Raw genomic sequence first — 18,997 nt, 5'->3', positions numbered from 1 at the left:
CCTTTTGGACATTGGGGGGCAATAGGCTGAACTGGATGGACATATGTCTTTTTTCAACCTTATATACTATGTTACAGGGTGGCTTTGAGTACAAGAGAGCCATAGTGGACTGTATCATCAGTATCATTGAAGAAAATCCAGAGAGCAAAGAGACTGGACTGTCTCATCTGTGCGAGTTCATAGAGGACTGTGAGTTCACTGTTCTGGCCACCCGCATCCTGCACCTCCTAGGACAGGAAGGACCTAGAACCTCAAGCCCTTCTAAGTACATCCGCTTCATTTACAACAGAGTTATACTGGAGAACGAGGAGGTCCGAGCAGGTGGGCGTTACAGGATCTCGTTGTTGTGGAAATCTTGACTTTCATTCTTATTCTGCTATTGATAACGATTTTTCTGCCTTTTCTCTGTAGGTGCTGTCAGTGCTTTGGCTAAATTTGGCGCTCAAAATGAAGACATGTTGCCTAGTGTATTGGTTTTGTTGAGAAGGTAGGTGTGTTTATATGTTGCCCTGTGTTACAATTAATTTCTCATTTTTTTACTATAAACCTGTCACCTAAAAAGTGGTTAGAAAATGAGATTAGAAGAAAATGGTTTGCTTTTTGTTCCCAGAAACTGTGCCACTGTGCTCTGGTTTTGTTCTTCAGTGGGGCAAAACTGCAGTGCCAGACACAACCAATGGACAGGAGCGGTTTTAAATTTTAAAGGGAACGCGTCAGCATGCACAACCCCTATCAAAATGCCGGGCTCACAGCAAACAGTTGATCGCTTCTGTCACCCTCAGCAAAAGCTGGTTTTGCTGATGAAAACTGCAGCCAGCCACATATAAATGTCTGCCGTGTAATACAAGCATGGCACAGGCACTGCCAGAACGAGAGATGCTTCTACAAAGTAGTTCTCTGTTATGGGTAATAGAAGGGGGTCCTAAACTATATACATTGTTCTCTTTACATACTCTAGCGGGGCATAAGAACGGGTTGCTTTCTTGGCACAATCTCTTCTGGGACAAAGATATTGCTAATCTGTCCTCAGGTTAGGCCATCACTATCATATTGGTGGGGGTCCACTGCTTGGAAACCCCACCAATTAGCTGTTCTAAGAGGCTGCCTCTTGGGCATGAGACATCATGTTCACTAGTCACATGGCCTGATAGTTCAGTCATATTCAAGTGAATGTGATGGAGATATCCTACCAGGCACAGCCACTATACAATCTGTAGGGCCATAGAGCTCTATAGAGTGCCGCAGCCACTTCAAATGGCCAATTGTCGGGGGTCCTGATTAGCTGACCCCTATTAATTGGATATTGATGGTTTATCCTTTTATTTATTTATATATAATTTATTTATATTTTGTGGCAAGGAGGTCCACTCGTCTGCGGATCACCGACCTCTGTTAAGAGAATGGCCATCGCATATAGAAACACTCCAGACACTTGTCGCGTTCTTTTAAATCTGGCGCTTGCCAGTTTTATTGCACAACATGGCATACAATACAGCATATCACAGTCTATATATCAGGGTTCACAACCCCCAGGGTCACTATCACCAATCCCACCCGGGGCGTCTGGAGAGCGTCGTCCTCCGTCTGACATGTGACTGTCTTTGATGGATCCGCCCAGGATCTCACTGGTCCCAACTGGACCTCTGGCTGGCAGCCAGCATTCAGCTCCTCTCAGCTATAACTTTCTATGAGTCTGGCAGGATCTGCTCCTTTTATCCAGTTCCTGCCACACCGCCTCAGGTGTTAACCCTTTCTGCAGTCCAGAATGCCTGTTTGTAGCCCTCTACAGGCGATTCTGTTCACTGCACTACATCTGTCTATCTATTCCAACAAATACAGTACACAACAACCATGAGAAACTCTGGAGTAATTTGTATTGTATAAGCATATCCCTAGCACTGATTACAGAAACCAGAAAGGAATCGGTAATTTCCTCCCACTGATAATTTTTGAAAATCCGGAAGGTCCATCCTCCATTTATTGAGGGCCTTATCAAAGAACTTCAGAATGTAACACATTATAAACATGGGTTATGGGTTTGGCGAGGTCCTCGGTTCTAAGGAGCTCCTCTTACCTGGAGGTGGCCTCAGGAGAAGTAAATTGTGCATTGACAGCATGCTGTAGCTGCAAATATCGGGGGGGGGGGGGGGGGGAAGCTGTATTGGGCACATTGAAAGAGGATTATAGGAACACAAAGGTGGAAAAAGCAGCTGAGTCCTTACAAGTTTGCTCCAAATACCTCAATCCTGCAACCGACCAAAACTTACGCTCCAGAAGTGCAACCAAGTGGGCAGGTAGTGCTGGAGTAATGAACATCCTCACATCCCAGCAGGGCATTGGTAACCATTCATTCATGGGCTACTACCCTCACAGGTAGAAGATTACACATGGATGTAGGCTTGTAGCGATAAAATTGGCTAGGCTTTCATATGATTGCAGGAGAGCACCATATAATGCCATCGCTGAACGGCTGAAATCACTGCCCAGCCACCAGTTGGCATAAACCAACGGAGCTGATAGAAATTAAAATCACATATTAGGTGCTGCTGGACCCCCAAATTCTCTAGGCGCCAGCAGGGTAGATAAGCTAAAACGCAGCAGCCTTTCCTGACGATAAATGGACTGAAGGATGCCATCAACTTGACGAAAGATTTCTAGAGGCAGATAAATAGAGCAAGCATGAAACAAATGTAGGTATTTCAGTAAAACATTTTAACCTCTTAAGGACCAGACACTATTTAGGGATTTTACCCATGTGGTGGTTTTACTGCCATATTTTTTTTTTCCTTTTTGTTATCCAAATTATTATTGCTGTTTTTTTTTTTTTCCGTGACATATAGGGCTATTTTTTTTTTTTTTAAATATCTTTTTCAATGACTTTTTTTTCCTTTTAGTTTTATTGGGGGTAAGAAGCTAAAAAAATGATTTCTTTTTAACGTTTATGGTAATTTTTTAAAATGAGTATATTTAAACTAAAATAAACTATGGAAGCAGGTTCCTTACTTTGTTTCAGACGTTTTGATATATACTATGTATGGTTTTGGATTACAGGGCGCCTATAGCAATGTTTTTGGGTGGTGTCGGTTTTGGGTTATTTTCTTTCTTATGTTATATTGTTGTTTTATTCTGGAATTTTGTTTTACTCATGTATGTAATTATGGTTTTTACTATCTATGTTCCCCATGACGTCATGTAAGACCTGGGGGACATTCATGTGTTTTGTTTTTTTTTCTTTGATTTGATATTTTTCCACTGTAACTTGGGCATCCAGAGGAGCCTCAGCTACAGTGGAAAAATGTCAAATAAAAACCCATTCTGCCTTCTCCTCCGGGTTATCAGCTGTCACTAACAGCTGATAACCCATCCAGCCTCTGATTGATTGCAGGCAGAGGCAGGAGGCTTAAAGCGCCACCGTAATTTTACATACGGCTAAGCTTTAAGCCCATAAATTTACAGTGCCTGGTCCTAAACGGGTTAAGTATATTCATTCTCCTCAACAAGGACAAAGCAAGGGAGGACCACGCCTTTAACGTAAGGACTATGTACATGGGACAATTATTTAGCAAAATTCATTCGAAGAAATTTGCATGACAATACTCAGTGTGTTACATAAATGTGAAGTGCTGAGCGAGAAGCCATCAGGATCCCACCAAGGATGTGCCTACCTAAACACTTTGCACGAGCACAAAAAACTAGTGGTGACTTTGGCTCCCATGCAGTCATTTAGCCGACCGGTGTCCCATCTAAATGGGACATTAGTCTCCGTGGCCATTATCAAGTGATCCAAATTCTGCCAAGTCTCTAGAGATCAGAAGTCCCAGATATTCGAATTGGTTGGCACATTGTAACCCAACTGGCAGAGGGAGAGTGGCATCATCACCATCCTCTAGGATAACCCTGGATTGACAAATGGCCACTGAAGGCAGTTTTATTGCTAGGGCAAAAAGCAGGTGTGATAAGGGGCACCCGGATCCAGTGTTGCAGCTCCACTGTGGTCCCAGCATTTGTTTTGACAGCAGCCATCAGAGGAAGTCAGGTGACCAATGCAGTGACATGAAGAATCTGGTCGTCCCATCATTTACTAGTTGGAGCTTAGCAGGGCATAGCGTTGCCCCTTTTCTCTAGGCATAGAACGGGCATCATTGAAGCTGGCACGCTACTTTCTTATCGCTACTGAGAAATCTGGGTAGAAGAAAACTTTGTTATTGTTAAACATAATGCCCCCTTTATCTCGCACAGCTCTTAGAATCACATTCCTGTCTTGGAAGTGCAACAGAAGGGCCAATAGAGGTATAGGTACAGAGTTTGGGGGGACCTGGACTACCAGAACTCTGTGGCCTTTCAATATCAAAGAAGGGGAAGAATTGGAAAGAGGTGCAGTCTCAACTTGTGGATTATCTGAGAGGTGTTGCAGAAAAATAAGCATCTTTGAGGAGGGAAAGCAGGAGACCTTATTGATGTTGTGAACATAAAATGTTTGGAAGAATGGTTGTAAGTGTTTTAGTATGGTGTGATGTTGACCGACTGTGGACACGCATTCGCTTGCGATTATCAGCTCTACGTTGTTGAGCCGAGGATTCGGCTTGAGCTGTTCACCGTCCACGGTTTGGTCTTCCACGTTTTGGGGACATAATAACAGTTAAACTGGTAAGCACTATTCTTTATATGCACTTGATATGAATGTCGCTTAGTAACGCTTGACTCTCCCTAGCGGCAATGTCGGCTAAAGCACAACAGCGCCACTAGACTTAATATAGCAACTTTGACCTTGCCTGACAGGTCACTCAATATATCAATCTCAAATTTTATGATTGTACGTCGGTGGGGAGGATGTCACAGATCTAATGACACCAAAATCATCCACCAAAGGCCACACAAAGGCGTCAAAGTGTGGTGCAAGAAAAGCCCGTAGGCTCTTCTGTATTAGGTACACCTAGAGGAGCCCTAAATTGCCAGAGTTTAGGTTGGAGGGGTTTTCACTATGGGAGAAGAGAGGGGAGATCTTTTTGGCCCAGGTACATTTTGGGGGTCTTTATTATTGTTGTGAACAATTTTAGAAGCTCCTCAGTGTTCTATTTTCCAGTTCCTGCAGTTAAGACACATTTGCTGCTTGGGGCGGTCAGTATCTACTGATGGTCCAACACCCATTTAGTGAATGTTTTGGGGAGTTTTGCAGCTACGAAGGGTGTAATATCTTATTTATATAGACTGGTGCATTCTTACTATTTACAGCAACTCCTACTAAAGTTAAAAGTACAACGGGCCGCAGTGTTGTGTATGGTTCCAATATCTCTACCTGAAAGAATTACAATTGTGACTAAATAATAATGGTCATTATCGATCCCTCTTCACTAATCAGAAAATATAGGCTGGATCGTTACATAGTAATCAGGGGTTGGTGTCATCAACAATCACCTTTTTGTTTGTGTTGGTTTGTCCATGGATGGGTGCTTACATCCCTGTTTTTAGATATTTATTAATAAAAATGTGTTTTTGGCATCTAGTCAGTGAATTAGAAATATTTAAAAATGATCTGATTTAAAAAAAAGGAAAAGGGGACCAATGGCATTGTCCAGCAGATTCTTTTACCAATTTCCAAGGAGGAATACAAGATCTTCTCCCTCCTATTAGGAAGACCCACACTACGGATGTTACACCTGATGCGATTCGCAGTCATCTGGACTGCCATCTGTCTTTGTCGCAGAGCATCGTCAACCTCTGATATATACCACTCCGTCGCAGTGGTTCTGTCACACAGTTTCTGGAGCTCTTGTTTGAGATCGGCTTTAGCCACTAGCATGGGTTGAAATGAACAGATTCTATTTTCTGCATATTGCGCGCGCAAAAATATCTGTGTGAGTCCGGCCTTAAGGCCCTTTTACAGGCAAAGATAATCGCTGAAATGGCAGATCGACTGAACGAACTGCCGACATTTTTGCATAAAATAACACATGCAGTTAATGCACTTTCCTCCAGGAGTTGTTTGCTCAGCTGGGCGTGTGTTTAGGCGATTGTTCTTGCATAAACGCTATGCCTGAGCAAACCTCTGGCCAATACATTCCATTGTTCTCTTGGGGCTGAGTGGACGTTGTACTCATTGAATATGCAAAGCAAAACAAAGCCATCTGTTAGCCGCTGAAAAAACGGAACAAACTACACGAAGTACTAGTGGCCAAACAATGGTTTTCATGCCAGCCTAAAAACCTTGGCTAACGATAAGTGAATGAATATTGCATGACTACCCACGTTTACATCTGACAATTATTGTGTGTTTACGTCCGTTTTTGAATGCATTTTGAGCAATAATCGTTGCGTGTAAAAGGACCGTAACCCCTTAGTGACGGAGCTTTTTTGCTTTTTTCCATTTTCGTTTTTTCCTCCTTCGTTTTAAAAAAATCGTAGCTCCTTTATTTATCCATCTACGGCGCTGCATAAGGGCTTGTTTTTTGCGGGATTAGTTGTATTTTTCAATGCTACTATTTATTGTACCATATAATGTCCTGCAAAAAACTTGTAAAAAAATTCTAAGCGGAGAGAAATGGGAAAAAAAAAAACAACATTCCACCATCTTTCGGTGCGTCCTGTTTCTACAGCGCACACACTGCAACAAAAATGACCCAATAACTTTATTCTATGGGTCAGTACAATTACTACGATACCTAACTTATATAGTTTGGTTTTTTTGCTGTACTACTTTTTTTTTTTTTAAGATATTTAATTTTAAAAAATTATTTTCTATGTCCATTTTCTGCGCACAGTAACTTTTTTTTATTTTTCTGTCAACATAGTTATGCGAGGGCTTATTTTGTGTGGTACGTCCTGTCGTTTCCATTGGTACCATTTTTGCATACAATTGACTTGACTTTGATCGCTTTTTATTACATTTTTTTGGGGGGGAGATAGGGTGACTAAAAAAGTGCATTTCGGGCGTTCTTTATTTTTTTTTTCGGACCACGTTCACCATGCGTGGTAAATAATACATTACTTTGATAGATCTGACTTTTACGAATGCAGTGATACCAAACACGTATTTTTGCTTTATTATTTTAATTTTTTTATTGCAAATATGGCAAAAGGTTTTTTTTTTTTAACTTTTATAACTTTTTTTTTTTTAAGAATAATTACTAAAACTTTATTGATCTTATTTTTACACTTTCTTTTAATCCTCTGAGAGGACTACAACCAGCGATGCTTTGATTGCTCCCATACTGTTTTTTTCACAGGCAGTCTATCAAGCCACCCCACGGGGATGGCTTGATAGGCAGTCGGCTAAGGCAGCCCTGGGGCCTTTCAGAAGGCCCCCAGCTGCCGTGACACCTGCACGGATCCCCCAATCTCACCGCAGGGGGGCTGTACGGGACCCCCGAACATCGTTGGGGGGATTTAATTGCCGCTGTCAGAATGGACAACGGCATTTAAAGGGTTAATAGCCGCAATCGGACTAACGGCCGATTGTGGCTATTGTCCGCAGGTGTCAGCTGTAATAAACCGCTGACACCCGCGCTGTATGGAGGGAGATAGCGGCGCTATCTCCCTCCATGCATGTCCTGCAACAGTAGGATGTAAAAACACTATAGGGCCGTCACAAAGGGGTTAAGCCTCAGAAAACCACTTTAGCATATAAGGTAAGAACTGTCTGTTGTAGTCACTGATCTTCTGCGTTCCCTTGCAGATGTGTGATGGATGACGACAATGAAGTGAGGGACCGTGCCACCTTCTATCTGAATATTTTGGAGCAAAGACAAAAGGCCCTGAATTCTTCATACATCCTTAATGGTGTGTCCGATGACTTCCTGTAATTGTATCCAAATTATTGGCAGATCTAGAAGTGACTAATTCTTTTGTTAACACAGGCTTAACAGTGTCCATCCCGGGATTGGAGCGCGCATTGCATCAGTACACGCTGGAGCCTTCGGAGAAGCCCTTTGATCTCAAGTCTGTCCCATTAGCCACAGCACCCGTCTCGGAACAGAGAGCAGGTCTGTCAGCCGATTATTATTGGACCATCCATAACACTGTTATTATTGTGATATTCTTCCCAAACTGCTGCTAAGGATGGACCACATAAATCTCCCATTGAAGGCAGTCTTAAAGATTAGGAAAACAAAGGGTCTGCTTTTTTTTTTTTTCCACTAGAAACAGTGCCATCCTTAGGCTACATCTGGAATTGCAGCTGGGAAACAGGCTGCAATACTGGACACGGACCGTTATATATATTGTGTTAATGGCGATGGTGCGCTTCCATTTTACAAAAAATATAATCGTAAAAAAACAAACTTAACAGCAACTATGCAATATTGATTATATATTTTGGGACCTAAACCTGTGCAGTGATTTATGTGAACTTATTATGTTTAAGCACTGACCAGTACTGTCTCTTGTTTATTAGAAAATGTGCCAGCTGCAGCAGTAAGGCAACCCGAAAAAGTGGTATCCACTAGGCAGGACATATTCCAAGGTAGGTTAACTCCTCATATGTAATGTATTGTATGATGGCTTTTCTGTGGGGTCAGAAACGTCACCTTTTTTGTTTTTTAATGTATAAATAACATGACTTTTTTTATTCTTTGGGTTGCTACAATTATGCAATACCTAATTTATGGGGGGCTTCTATAGGCCAGTCAATCACAGAAGTGCTGGTGGGGAGTCTGTGTTGGGATCAGCGTTCTCTTCATTCCCAGCCATTAGAATGTGATGTTTAATACGGCTGGCACCTACTAGTGATTCCATGGGCATGGTAGCTCCTGTGCTCATGCCATTACTGTAGCATAAAATTACATCTGTATATGGGAATTATATACTTCCAGTGAAGCCATAGTTCGCCACAGGGCAGGAAGAGGTTAAACCTATAACTTGCACTAAATTGCCACCAGAAAACGAGCACTGGAGCGAATATGTAGTTGTGGTACACTTAGTGTTTTAGAGCTCTCTTAGGCTGGATTCACACGAACGTATATCGGCTCGGTTTTCACGCCGAGCCAATATACGTCGTCAATATACGTCGGGGGGGGGGGGGGGAGGAATGGAAGAGCCGGGAGCAGGAACTGAGCTCCCGCCCCGTCTCTGCCTCCTCTCCGCCCCTCTGCACTATTTGCAATGAGCGGGGGGTGAGGCTAAGTGACATGAATTAGCCCCGCCCATGTCCCGCCTCTCCCCATTGCAAATAGTGCAGAGGGGCGGAGGGGGCGGGAGCTCAGTTCCTGCTCCTGGCTCTTCCACCCCCCCCCCTCCTGCAGATGAGAACGACGTATATCGGTTCGGTGTGAAAACCGAGCCGATATACGTTCATGTGAATCCAGCCTTAGGCTGGCTTCACATGGGCATAAGTATAATTGCACGATGGGTGTTGCATTTTTGTGCATGTGTAGTTTTTTTTTAAATATATTTTTTGTGCATCAATGCTTCCATTGATTTCTATAGGCAATAAAGTTTAATATGTGCTATTTTTGTGCACAATGCGCACAAAAATAGAACGTGTTGCATATTTTTTGTTTGTGTGAACTAAGTGCGCGCAAAATCCACAATATTAAATCACAAACATGTTTGGTTTTTCCAAAAAAATAGCGACATGTTCTATTTTTATGCATGTGTAATGTGCAGCTCAAATACACCCCTTGTGAATAATCCCTTATAAAGAGTTGTGCACCTTAGACTAGAAAATCAATAAAAGCTTTCAGCTTCTGAATGTTTCCATTCACTGACAGTAAGTGCTCTTAAAATCATGAAGAATTGAAATGCACTGATATTTATTGACAGCTGCATTATATTAGTATGTTCTCATCTTCTTATATGGAATCCTTTTTAACTATTCTTCAGAGCAACTCGCTGCTGTCCCGGAATTTAAAACCCTTGGTCCTCTGTTCAAGTCTTCTCCAGAAGCCATCGCCCTCACGGAGTCGGAGACTGAGTATGTGGTCCGCTGCACTAAGCACACCTTTGTTAATCACATAGTATTCCAGGTGAGACGGCCTTGTTACTGCAATCACTTGGTGGCTGGTTAGGGCCGATGTCATTTACTGATGTCTGTTTCTCTTTCGCAGTTTGATTGCACAAATACCCTGAACGATCAGATCCTGGAGAACGTCACTGTACAGATGGAGCCCATCGAGGGGTATGAAGTTATCTGCTCCGTAGCCGTCAAGTCTCTGTCCTACAACCAGCCGGGAACCTGCTACACTCTGGTCTCCATACCCGAGGATGATCTCTCTGCATGTAAGGACTGCTTAAGGCACATCATATCCTGTCCTATGTCTTCTGAGGCAACAAGTAGATTATTACAGTAGCAAACACCTTGGTAATATAGCAAACCTATCATTCCAGATAGAGAAGGTGAAATGAAAATCCTACTTGTCCTTGTGTCCTTGCTGTTGTGAAAAGGTTCCACTTCTTAGTTCCTATTTGCTTCTTTTCTTGTAGATTCTTGTACATTTAGCTGCATGCTGAAGTTTACTGTTAAGGACTGCGATCCTAACACTGGTGAAACTGACGAGGAGGGTTACGACGATGAGTATGTGGTAAGTAGATGTATTTAAATGGTTCCCCAAGTGCTGGAGATGCAGTGGGAGCAGAGGCACAATGGCTCACATCTGGTGGGAATGCCGCCCAGTGGCTGACCTCTGGAGGGAGGTGACAACCCTGTATAATTTTGTCTGCCATGCAGACGTGACGATGACACCTAGACTAGCTCTGCTCTTGCTGTTCCCGTGCGCTACGAGAGTAGCCAAATCAAGTCTCCTAAAACACTTTATAATTGCAGTGAGAAGGCTTATCCCAAGGTTTTGGCGCTCCACAACCGTCCCTACTAGGGGCATGTGGGTGGAGGAACTCCACACCCTCATGAGATTTGACGAACTTGGAGCGGACGAGCCCAAACTATGGGAAGCATATCGCAAGACATGGCAGCCATGAGTGGCATTTAGGAGCACAGACGACCTCAAACGGTGGATAGACCAAGGCTCACTCGATTGAGCTTCCCCTTAAAGAGTACGGTTAACATCCTATACTGCCTCACCCGTCTCCAACCACCTAGCCAGCACCCCTGTTTGTGTTTTAGTTTAAGTAAAATTGAATTAGCTAGGAAAGGAACAGTTTCTACGAGAGTTCAACTTGGGTTCGAGATGGGTCGCTCAATCTCAAGCATCAGACTAAGACCAAGAGGAGAGACCGAGTGAGGGAATGCTACAGTAAACACGCACCCCACACAATAACAGACGCTCCCACAAGAGGCAGTCACATTCCTCTTCAAATCTCCTCCTCTCCCCTCTTTTTCTACTCTTGGTAGAAGTAGTTGTTTATAGTGCTGTTAAATAGATAACTACCTTTAAAGTTATTCCTTTTTCTTATCCGTGTGAATTGACCATAATCTGATGTCAAACAACGACAGTTTTGCATTTAATAAAATTTATTTGAACCATAAATGGTTCCCCAACTATTGATTGCTGGGTCTTAAAGGGGGCCTGTCAGGTCCCTAATAATGCCAGGTATAGTATTGTGACAGAGGCCTATATCAGTGCTGTTGCTTATACTGAGCACTTAAGAAGCTTATGAAAACCTAGAATTTTTTTTTTTTTTTGTACTCGCCGTAAAATCTCTTTCTCATTTCATTCATTGGGGAACACAGCTTGACCATGGGTATATAGCAACTGCTGATTGGAGGCGGACATAGAGTAGATCCTTACATTAGCTATATATCACCTGCAGGCACTCAGCTAATTAGTTTTGTACGTAAGCAGTAGGAGCACCCCTGGAGGGGCTGTTATAGTATGGCCGTGCATAAACCAAGTTAGAAAGGCGCCAGTGTGACAACAAAGGGCTACCCCCAACCAGGGAAAAGAACCACTAGATCTAACTTATGCAGGGCCTGTTCTTCTGGATGAACTGCATCGGGGAGAAAAGATGGTAGAACAATATCCTTATTGAGGTGGAAGTCGGAGACCACCTTCGGCAAAAAAGATGAGTTGGGGCGTAATACCGCTTTGTCCTGGTGTCCCTTTAATGAACTAAGGCTCAAGCCGAGGTCCAGTCCCTCCTGTAAAAATGACAGCAGGTGAGGTAAAGAAAAATTAAAGGGGTGCAGGCTATGGCCTTTGCACCAATGAAAATAACTCCTCCAAACGCGGTAATAGATGTGGGAGAATGAGGGCTTTCTAGCCTTTATCATTGTGTGAATTACCGGCTCGGCTAAGCCACGCTGTTTTAGAACCGTGGTCTCAACCGCCAAACCGTCAAATAAAGGCTAGGTAAATTGGGATGGAAAAGGGGGCCCCTGCAAGAGTAGGTCGACTTGAGGTGGCAAGCGCAAAGGTGCATTGTCTAGCAGCTGGGTGAGATCTGAATACCACACTGCCAGGGCAAATCTGGAGCCACCAGAATAACTGCGCGACCCCCCCCTCCCTTAAATCTTTTTGCGAAGATGCAGAATCAGGGAAAAGAGAGAAAAAAGATGTAAGGGAACCGAAAGTCCCTCCATGAAATCACGAGGACATCTACTGCCCTAGACGGAGGGTTTCGAGAGCTGGTCACGGAATCTGGTAGCTTGCGATTGAACCTGGATGCCATTAGGTCGACGTTCGGGCTGCCCCACTACTGACATATTACCTGGAAAACTTCTGCGTGTAGTTCCCATTCACCTGGGTCGACCATCTTCCAGCTGAGGAAGTCGGCCACCCAATTGTCCACCCCGGGAATGTGAACTGCTGAGAGAGCCAATAGGTGAACCCAGTTGAGGATCTTGGCCACTTCTGCCATTTCCTCTGCGCTACAGGTTCCTCCTTGGTGGTTTATGTATGCCATCGCTATAGCGTTGTCCGATTGGATCCGCACAGGCCGACCTGCCAACTGAGGAGCAAAGTAGTGGAGGTAATGGAGAATACCCTGTAGTTCCAGAATGTTTATGGGTAGCGATGATTCCTATGCGGCCAGGCTGAACCATTGTAATGGCCGTGCATGGAATTGGCCGAAGGGCACTGCCTTGGATGCGGTGACCAGCAGGCTGAGCATGCTCATACAATGTTGTAGATTTATGGTACTGATTGTCATCGGGTATTTGGGGAATGGTCCTGAGGATGACACAACTTTGAGACCTGGATCCTCCCCGTGTCATCAACATGCAGGGTGTAGCCGGTACGCACCAGAAGTGCAACATCGCATCACACGTAAGTGAAGACAGTACCATGAGGTGCCTGGGACTCGTGTCAGCCGGCGTTCCTCTGGAGAAGATAAATCCAGGTTCTGCTTGCTTCCAACAGGGCCCTTCTATCCACTCCCCATGATCCCAAGGGTGGGGGAGTGGCTGCTCCCCAGCAGCACCCCCATGGCTGGCGGCTCAACGTACTGGCACCCCAGACATGCCACCTTGTCTTCGAAGGCAGGGCAAATAACTGTCAGGATTCAGCTGCCTGTTCGCCCTCCTTGTGTGGGGGTAGAGTGGAGAGTAGTACTACTCCGTCGACCTTTTTACTGAGCGGCCCAGGAGGACGGCTGTCCGCTTGTCCATCTCCTACAGACACCAAGTTTAAAACTAATTAGCTGAGTGCCTGCAGGGGGTATATAGCTAGTGAGAGGAGCCAACTCTTCTTTTTTTTTTCTACTTGGTGTCTGCCTCCAATTGGCAGCTGCTATATACCCATGGTCTAGTTGTGTCCCCAATGACAGAAACGAGAAATCTACATTTGCAACTAGCTGCAGAGATTAGTCCGCTGTTGCTCATTACATTTTCACATATTCACCCCTCCTCACCTCTCCTTCTGCACAGTAATATAGAGATACCTGTCAATCAGTGGAAGGAGGGGTAAGTCGTGAATTTCTGAATATTTAATGAGCCGCACTGGCTAGCTGGAAATGTAAGTTATTAAAAACTCCTGAAGTGATCAGTATAACTGACGGTTGAAACCAGCGTCTGCCACATACTGCAGTGCTACATCCTAGTTACTAGTAGGAACCTGACGGGTTTCCTTTTGAAGCCTTCTTTTGGGTTATGTAGGGTGCACATGCTGTGTTGACAGATGGGGGGAGCACTATTCAATGGGAACAGTTAACTACTAGTCTATATGACAGATAAGCATCAGTCTCACCGTTGCAGGACTTAGCCAGTTTTTGTGGCTGTGGGTGCAGAAGACTTCTGCCCCTTCCCCATTTAGATCATTATTGGTAATTGTAGCTATGACTCTTTGTTATATGGTGTTTAATGTTTGTGGTGGTTTAAAGTAACTTTACTTTTTTGCAGCTGGAAGACATTGAGGTGTCTGTCGTGGATCACATACAGAAAGTTCTGAAGCCAAACTTCGGAGCAGCCTGGGATGAGGTGGGAGATGAATTTGAAAAAGAAGAGACTTTCAATTTATCCACCATCAAAACTTTAGAAGGTAAAACCTCCCGTGCGGCTGATATGTCAGACGTCTGTAGGCTACTTACATGATATATAGTATTGTGTATTTATGGATTGCTTCAGCTCTCCATCAACATTCACCGATTGATCAAGTGTGAAATCGATGAAATGTAATTTATTTGGATTTATATTTTATCCACAGATGCAGTTGGAAATGTAATAAAATTCCTGGGAATGCAGCCATGTGAGAGGTCGGATAAAGTGCCAGAGAACAAAAATGCACACATACTGTACTTGGCAGGTAAATGATCTTCCAATTTGGGTCCAAACGTCTAAAGGCCCATTTAGACACAACGAATATCGCTCAAAAGACATATTTTGAGCGATAATTGTTGGCATTTACAGCGCAAGATGATCGTTCAAGATGAGCGATCACCTTGCGATCACCCACTTGTCTTCTGCATCCAGCTGTTCCCTGCTCCGAGCGCCCGGCTGTTATACAGCCGAGCGCTCGGAGTGGAGGATGCAAAAGACAAGCGGTTGTCTTCTGCATCTAGCTGTCTTCTGCACAGAGTGCCCAGCTGTTATACAGCTGAGCACTCTGTGCCAGGTATGGAAAACGCAGCTGGATCGCTCTGTTCTTCATACCCAGCCTGTCATCGGGAAGCGGGATACAGCTGAAACAATAGCATCATCTGTATCCCGCTGTCAATCTCTGATAAGACTGAAATAATCATGCTGAAAGACGACGATGAGCAACAGGATAACGAAAACTGCACAATGTCAGTGCAGTTACACACAACGATTATCGCTTAAAAGACTGCTTTAGAGCGGTAATCGTTGTGTCTAAATGGGCCTTTAGTGTATTTAACCGCATGTTGAAGAATGGGGCAAAAATATGAGTTTGCATTAAGCCAGAGACTTTGAGACCAAAGATTAAAGAAAAATGTAGAATTGTGATTTCTGCTCTGAAGTATAATACAGGATCAGTAATGTGTATATACACAGTGACTCCACCAGCAGAATAGGGAGTGCAGCTCTGGAGTATAATGTATATAAACTGTCAACTGACTAACATTGCATAGTCCTCTTACTGGGATTTTTTTTTTCTGCTTCATGTTCAGGTGTGTTTCGGGGTGGCCATGACATCTTGGTACGTGCCAAGCTGGTTCTGACAGACACTGTGACTATGCAGGTTACAGCTCGGAGCAAGGAGGAGTATCCAGTCGATGCCATCATGGCATCAGTGGGCTAAGAGTTGCAGCCTTTTTACACTGCAGAACGAAAAGGAGTTGCATTGTACAGTACATTAACCCTTCACAGCCAGAGGGTGCCTTGAACATATGGGAACACTACGGCATAGTATATTTGCATTCACCTGGTTTTACAGTGCTTAGACCATCGACTGGGGCTTTGCAGTTTACTAGTGATTTACCAATAAATATAACTCACTCACACAAGTGTATTTAGGCTGTTTTATGTGCATGTTTTTGTGCTAACAGCCCATTGGTTTACACTGCACCATTCGGACTATATGATGCGTGTGAAAAGGGTAAAGCATGTCCAATTTTGCTGCATATAACGCACCATTCTAGTCTTAAGGGTGCATTGAATCCGCAGTGTAAATACGCTTGTGTGAGCGACTCCTTAGGAAGCGCGTCTTTTAATAGAGTAGTTGGTAAAAACAAATTACTGTCTGGGAATCCTGTAATTATTGGCTCTACTTTTGTAATGAAAGAACATGTGCTGACTTTTTCCTTGCTGATAAACTGAATCCTCTCTAGGCATTTGATTTCCCTCTATAGTTGTCTGGCTCAATTGGGATTTTATGAATAAGCCCCCCCCCCCCCTCCTTCCTTATGTGCAAGACCTAGTTTCAATAAATGTAGCCCTAGCCTCACGTTGTGCTGCTTGCACCGTTTGACTGACTGCTGATTCTGGACATCCAAATGCCAAACATGGGCTATAAAATTAGCATAAAACTCATTTAAAGCGGTATTAATGAGCTTTCTATAAACTAGCACTCTACAGGTAGTAGGATGATTCTTCTACATGTAGGGTGTAACTAGTCATTGTTTCAGTAAAGGCACCAATATTAAGGAATGGCCTGGAAAATATAGATTGCATTCGTATATCTGTAATGCTTACATTCCTTAAAGTGGTATTCCATCTGTAAATATCCTAAAGGGAGTGGGGGGTGCTTAGGGGTCTGTGAACATGAACCCTAAATGGTTTCAAAAATAGAGGTGATTGGTAAAGGATCCAACATTTTTGATGTGAGAGACAACCATAAATAACCCAGAGCAGAACTCGCTAAGCAGCCTAGATGCAGCTTGCATACTGCAGTGCAAATGTGAGGGGGAGATCCCAGAGGAAGACTCGGATCATTATACGTGAATTCAGCATCAGATTTGTGGTTAGGATGTACCTTCTTTAGAACCATCTTTAAAGCATCCGTGACAAGCGGTGAAGAATTCTTTGTATAGCCAAGTAGAAGCGTCATCCCTCCGCTGAGTTGCTCTTTGTCTCCCTTGTGTCGGCCGTGTGTTTTGAGGAATATGTTTGGTACGTTTCATTTGCAAATGTCAGAAGTGTCGGGCGCCTCCTAGGAATCTATAAGCTGGCGCTCCAGAGAGTATCTGCTCGTCTCTTCTGTATACTCAGACTTTTTGCTTTTTTTGTATGCAAACTAAGAGCCTATTGTAAAACACCACAATAAAACAATGAATCTAATTCTGCTGCCAATGTCAGTCCAAACTTTGTATCATGGGCATGATAGTGCAGGTCTGCAGGCTTCTGGCATGTAGTAGACCTGGCTGTAGGGTTTATTCACCTTTCCATCACCATGTCAACAAGGGGGTTTACAGCGATGTAAAACAGTTCTAGTACATTGGTAAGATACCAGTGATGTCTGATTATGGAGGTTTGACTGCTGGGATCTTCACCAATTCAACGAAGGGGGCGCAAGAACCGATAAAGGTAGGTGGCTTTTTGTCACTGGTAACTTTCCATTGAGCCACCTGAGTAAGGCTCCTATTCAACGGGCATGGAAGAATGAATGAGAATGTCTAAAAGTGGGAAACTCCTTTAAAAAGGATCTCCAGGATTCCTCTTTTTAAATAACCCCTTAGTGACCAAGCCTGTTTGTCCCTTAATGACCAAGCCTGTTTGTCCCTTAATGACCAGGCAAAGTTTTGGAAATCTGATATGTCACTTAACATAGAATAACTCCGTAAAGGTTTTGCATATCCAAGTGATTCTGACATTGTTTTTTGCCACATATTGTGCTTCATTTAGGTGGTAAAAAATAGACCAATAAAGTGTGTATTTATTCCAAGCGCCAAAATTGTAGAAGACTTTCTAAAACTTGTCATTTTTTTTTCATATATTTCAACTGCAATATGGCAAATATGTGCAAACATACTGTACAATGCCCCCGTTGTAGCCCCAATCTGCTTACTGCCCTTTCGCAGAATAGACTTATTAAAACGAACTATTTATTGATATATATTAAAAATACGCACACATAGGGCACAAGCTCTGTGGAGCGCTCACAAACAGACAACACTCAAACTATCAAGAGAACAAGGTCTCTCAAAGATGTTCCATGGACCCAATAACTCAAGCCAGGACACTCATTTATGGTCTCGGATTGATAGACTCCCAACAGGTAGACGATCCCCCGCACATCGCCGGCCAGGTGTTACCTGGGGCCGCAGCAGAGAGCACGCACCGCTTCATCCACACGAGGACAGGAGCAGCGCAGCCAGCATCTGACAGGCTGAGGACGGGAGAACGCACTTCAGCGCAGGACGATCCCCCGTACCCCGCTGACCAGCTCTTACCGGGGCTGCTGCAGAGAGTGCTCACTGCGTCAAACACGAGGAGGACAGGAGCAGCACAGCCAGCCCAAGCAACGGAGCGAGAAGAGAGACCGCACTGGTGATGCCAGGATGGAGAGCCAATCAGCAACAGGGGGCATCACCTGGCTGTCAAACAGCCTTGCCCTTGTAGACAAGATACACCAGTACAGACGGGTTGTCCGCGTCCTTTCTTCTACTGTGGTATCTGCGTGCAGTCGAGACCGTGTAAACCTTTGTGTCGTGCCACTTGGCGGTAAGCATTGGGTCACTTGGAAGCACGTACGATGCCCCCTTGCCGGTATATCCTGTAGTGCTCTCATACACCTTATATAATTGGACGCCATACTGGGCAAGTTTAGATGGGATAAACTGCCGAAAGAGCTGCCCATTTTGGGGTGCAAATCCTCATTTTCATGTGCACTAAAGGAAAAAAAACTGTCTTTAAAATGATAAATTTGCAAAAATAGGACATTTAATTTTTTTTCATCTATATTGCATTAACTCCTGAAAAGAAACTGTGGGGTCAAAGTGAACGCTAAAGGATAGAACATGCCGCGATTTTGCATGGAGTTCATATTTACTGGGCCCCGATGAGTTGCTATGGACCTGAAGACTTGGATATAGCCTCTGGGCTGCTGTCCACGGTGGCCTGTAAGGCTCAGTCTCTGACTGACCGACCCCATAGGTATTCTAATGCATTATTATACAGATGGATAGTAGCGTAATAAAAGAATGATATAAAGATGGTGATAATAAAGTCCTCTGGTGGGACAAAAATTAATTTATTTATTTTTTTTAACTGTCATAA

At 43.8% G+C, this 18,997-nt stretch overlaps 1 protein-coding gene across 1 annotated transcript in view; it reads left to right on the top strand.

The window, feature by feature from the left end:
* Positions 1 to 17,059, top strand: part of COPG1 (COPI coat complex subunit gamma 1) — a 28,901-nt gene extending 11,842 nt beyond the window's left edge. Inside the window, exons 14-24 of the mRNA XM_066596163.1 lie at positions 78 to 321; positions 412 to 487; positions 7,673 to 7,776; positions 7,854 to 7,979; positions 8,390 to 8,458; positions 9,817 to 9,959; positions 10,041 to 10,212; positions 10,417 to 10,514; positions 14,225 to 14,363; positions 14,529 to 14,627; positions 15,451 to 17,059. Of these exons, the coding sequence (XP_066452260.1) occupies positions 78 to 321; positions 412 to 487; positions 7,673 to 7,776; positions 7,854 to 7,979; positions 8,390 to 8,458; positions 9,817 to 9,959; positions 10,041 to 10,212; positions 10,417 to 10,514; positions 14,225 to 14,363; positions 14,529 to 14,627; positions 15,451 to 15,581 (1,401 nt within the window). The 3' untranslated portion in view covers positions 15,582 to 17,059. The remainder of the gene's footprint in view (positions 1 to 77; positions 322 to 411; positions 488 to 7,672; positions 7,777 to 7,853; positions 7,980 to 8,389; positions 8,459 to 9,816; positions 9,960 to 10,040; positions 10,213 to 10,416; positions 10,515 to 14,224; positions 14,364 to 14,528; positions 14,628 to 15,450) is intronic.
* Positions 17,060 to 18,997: the final 1,938 nt, after the last annotated feature.

This window comes from Eleutherodactylus coqui, chromosome 3 (genome assembly GCF_035609145.1).
Source record: "Eleutherodactylus coqui strain aEleCoq1 chromosome 3, aEleCoq1.hap1, whole genome shotgun sequence".
NCBI lineage: Eukaryota > Metazoa > Chordata > Amphibia > Anura > Eleutherodactylidae > Eleutherodactylus > Eleutherodactylus coqui.
This window is presented reverse-complemented; position numbering and strand designations above follow the sequence as displayed.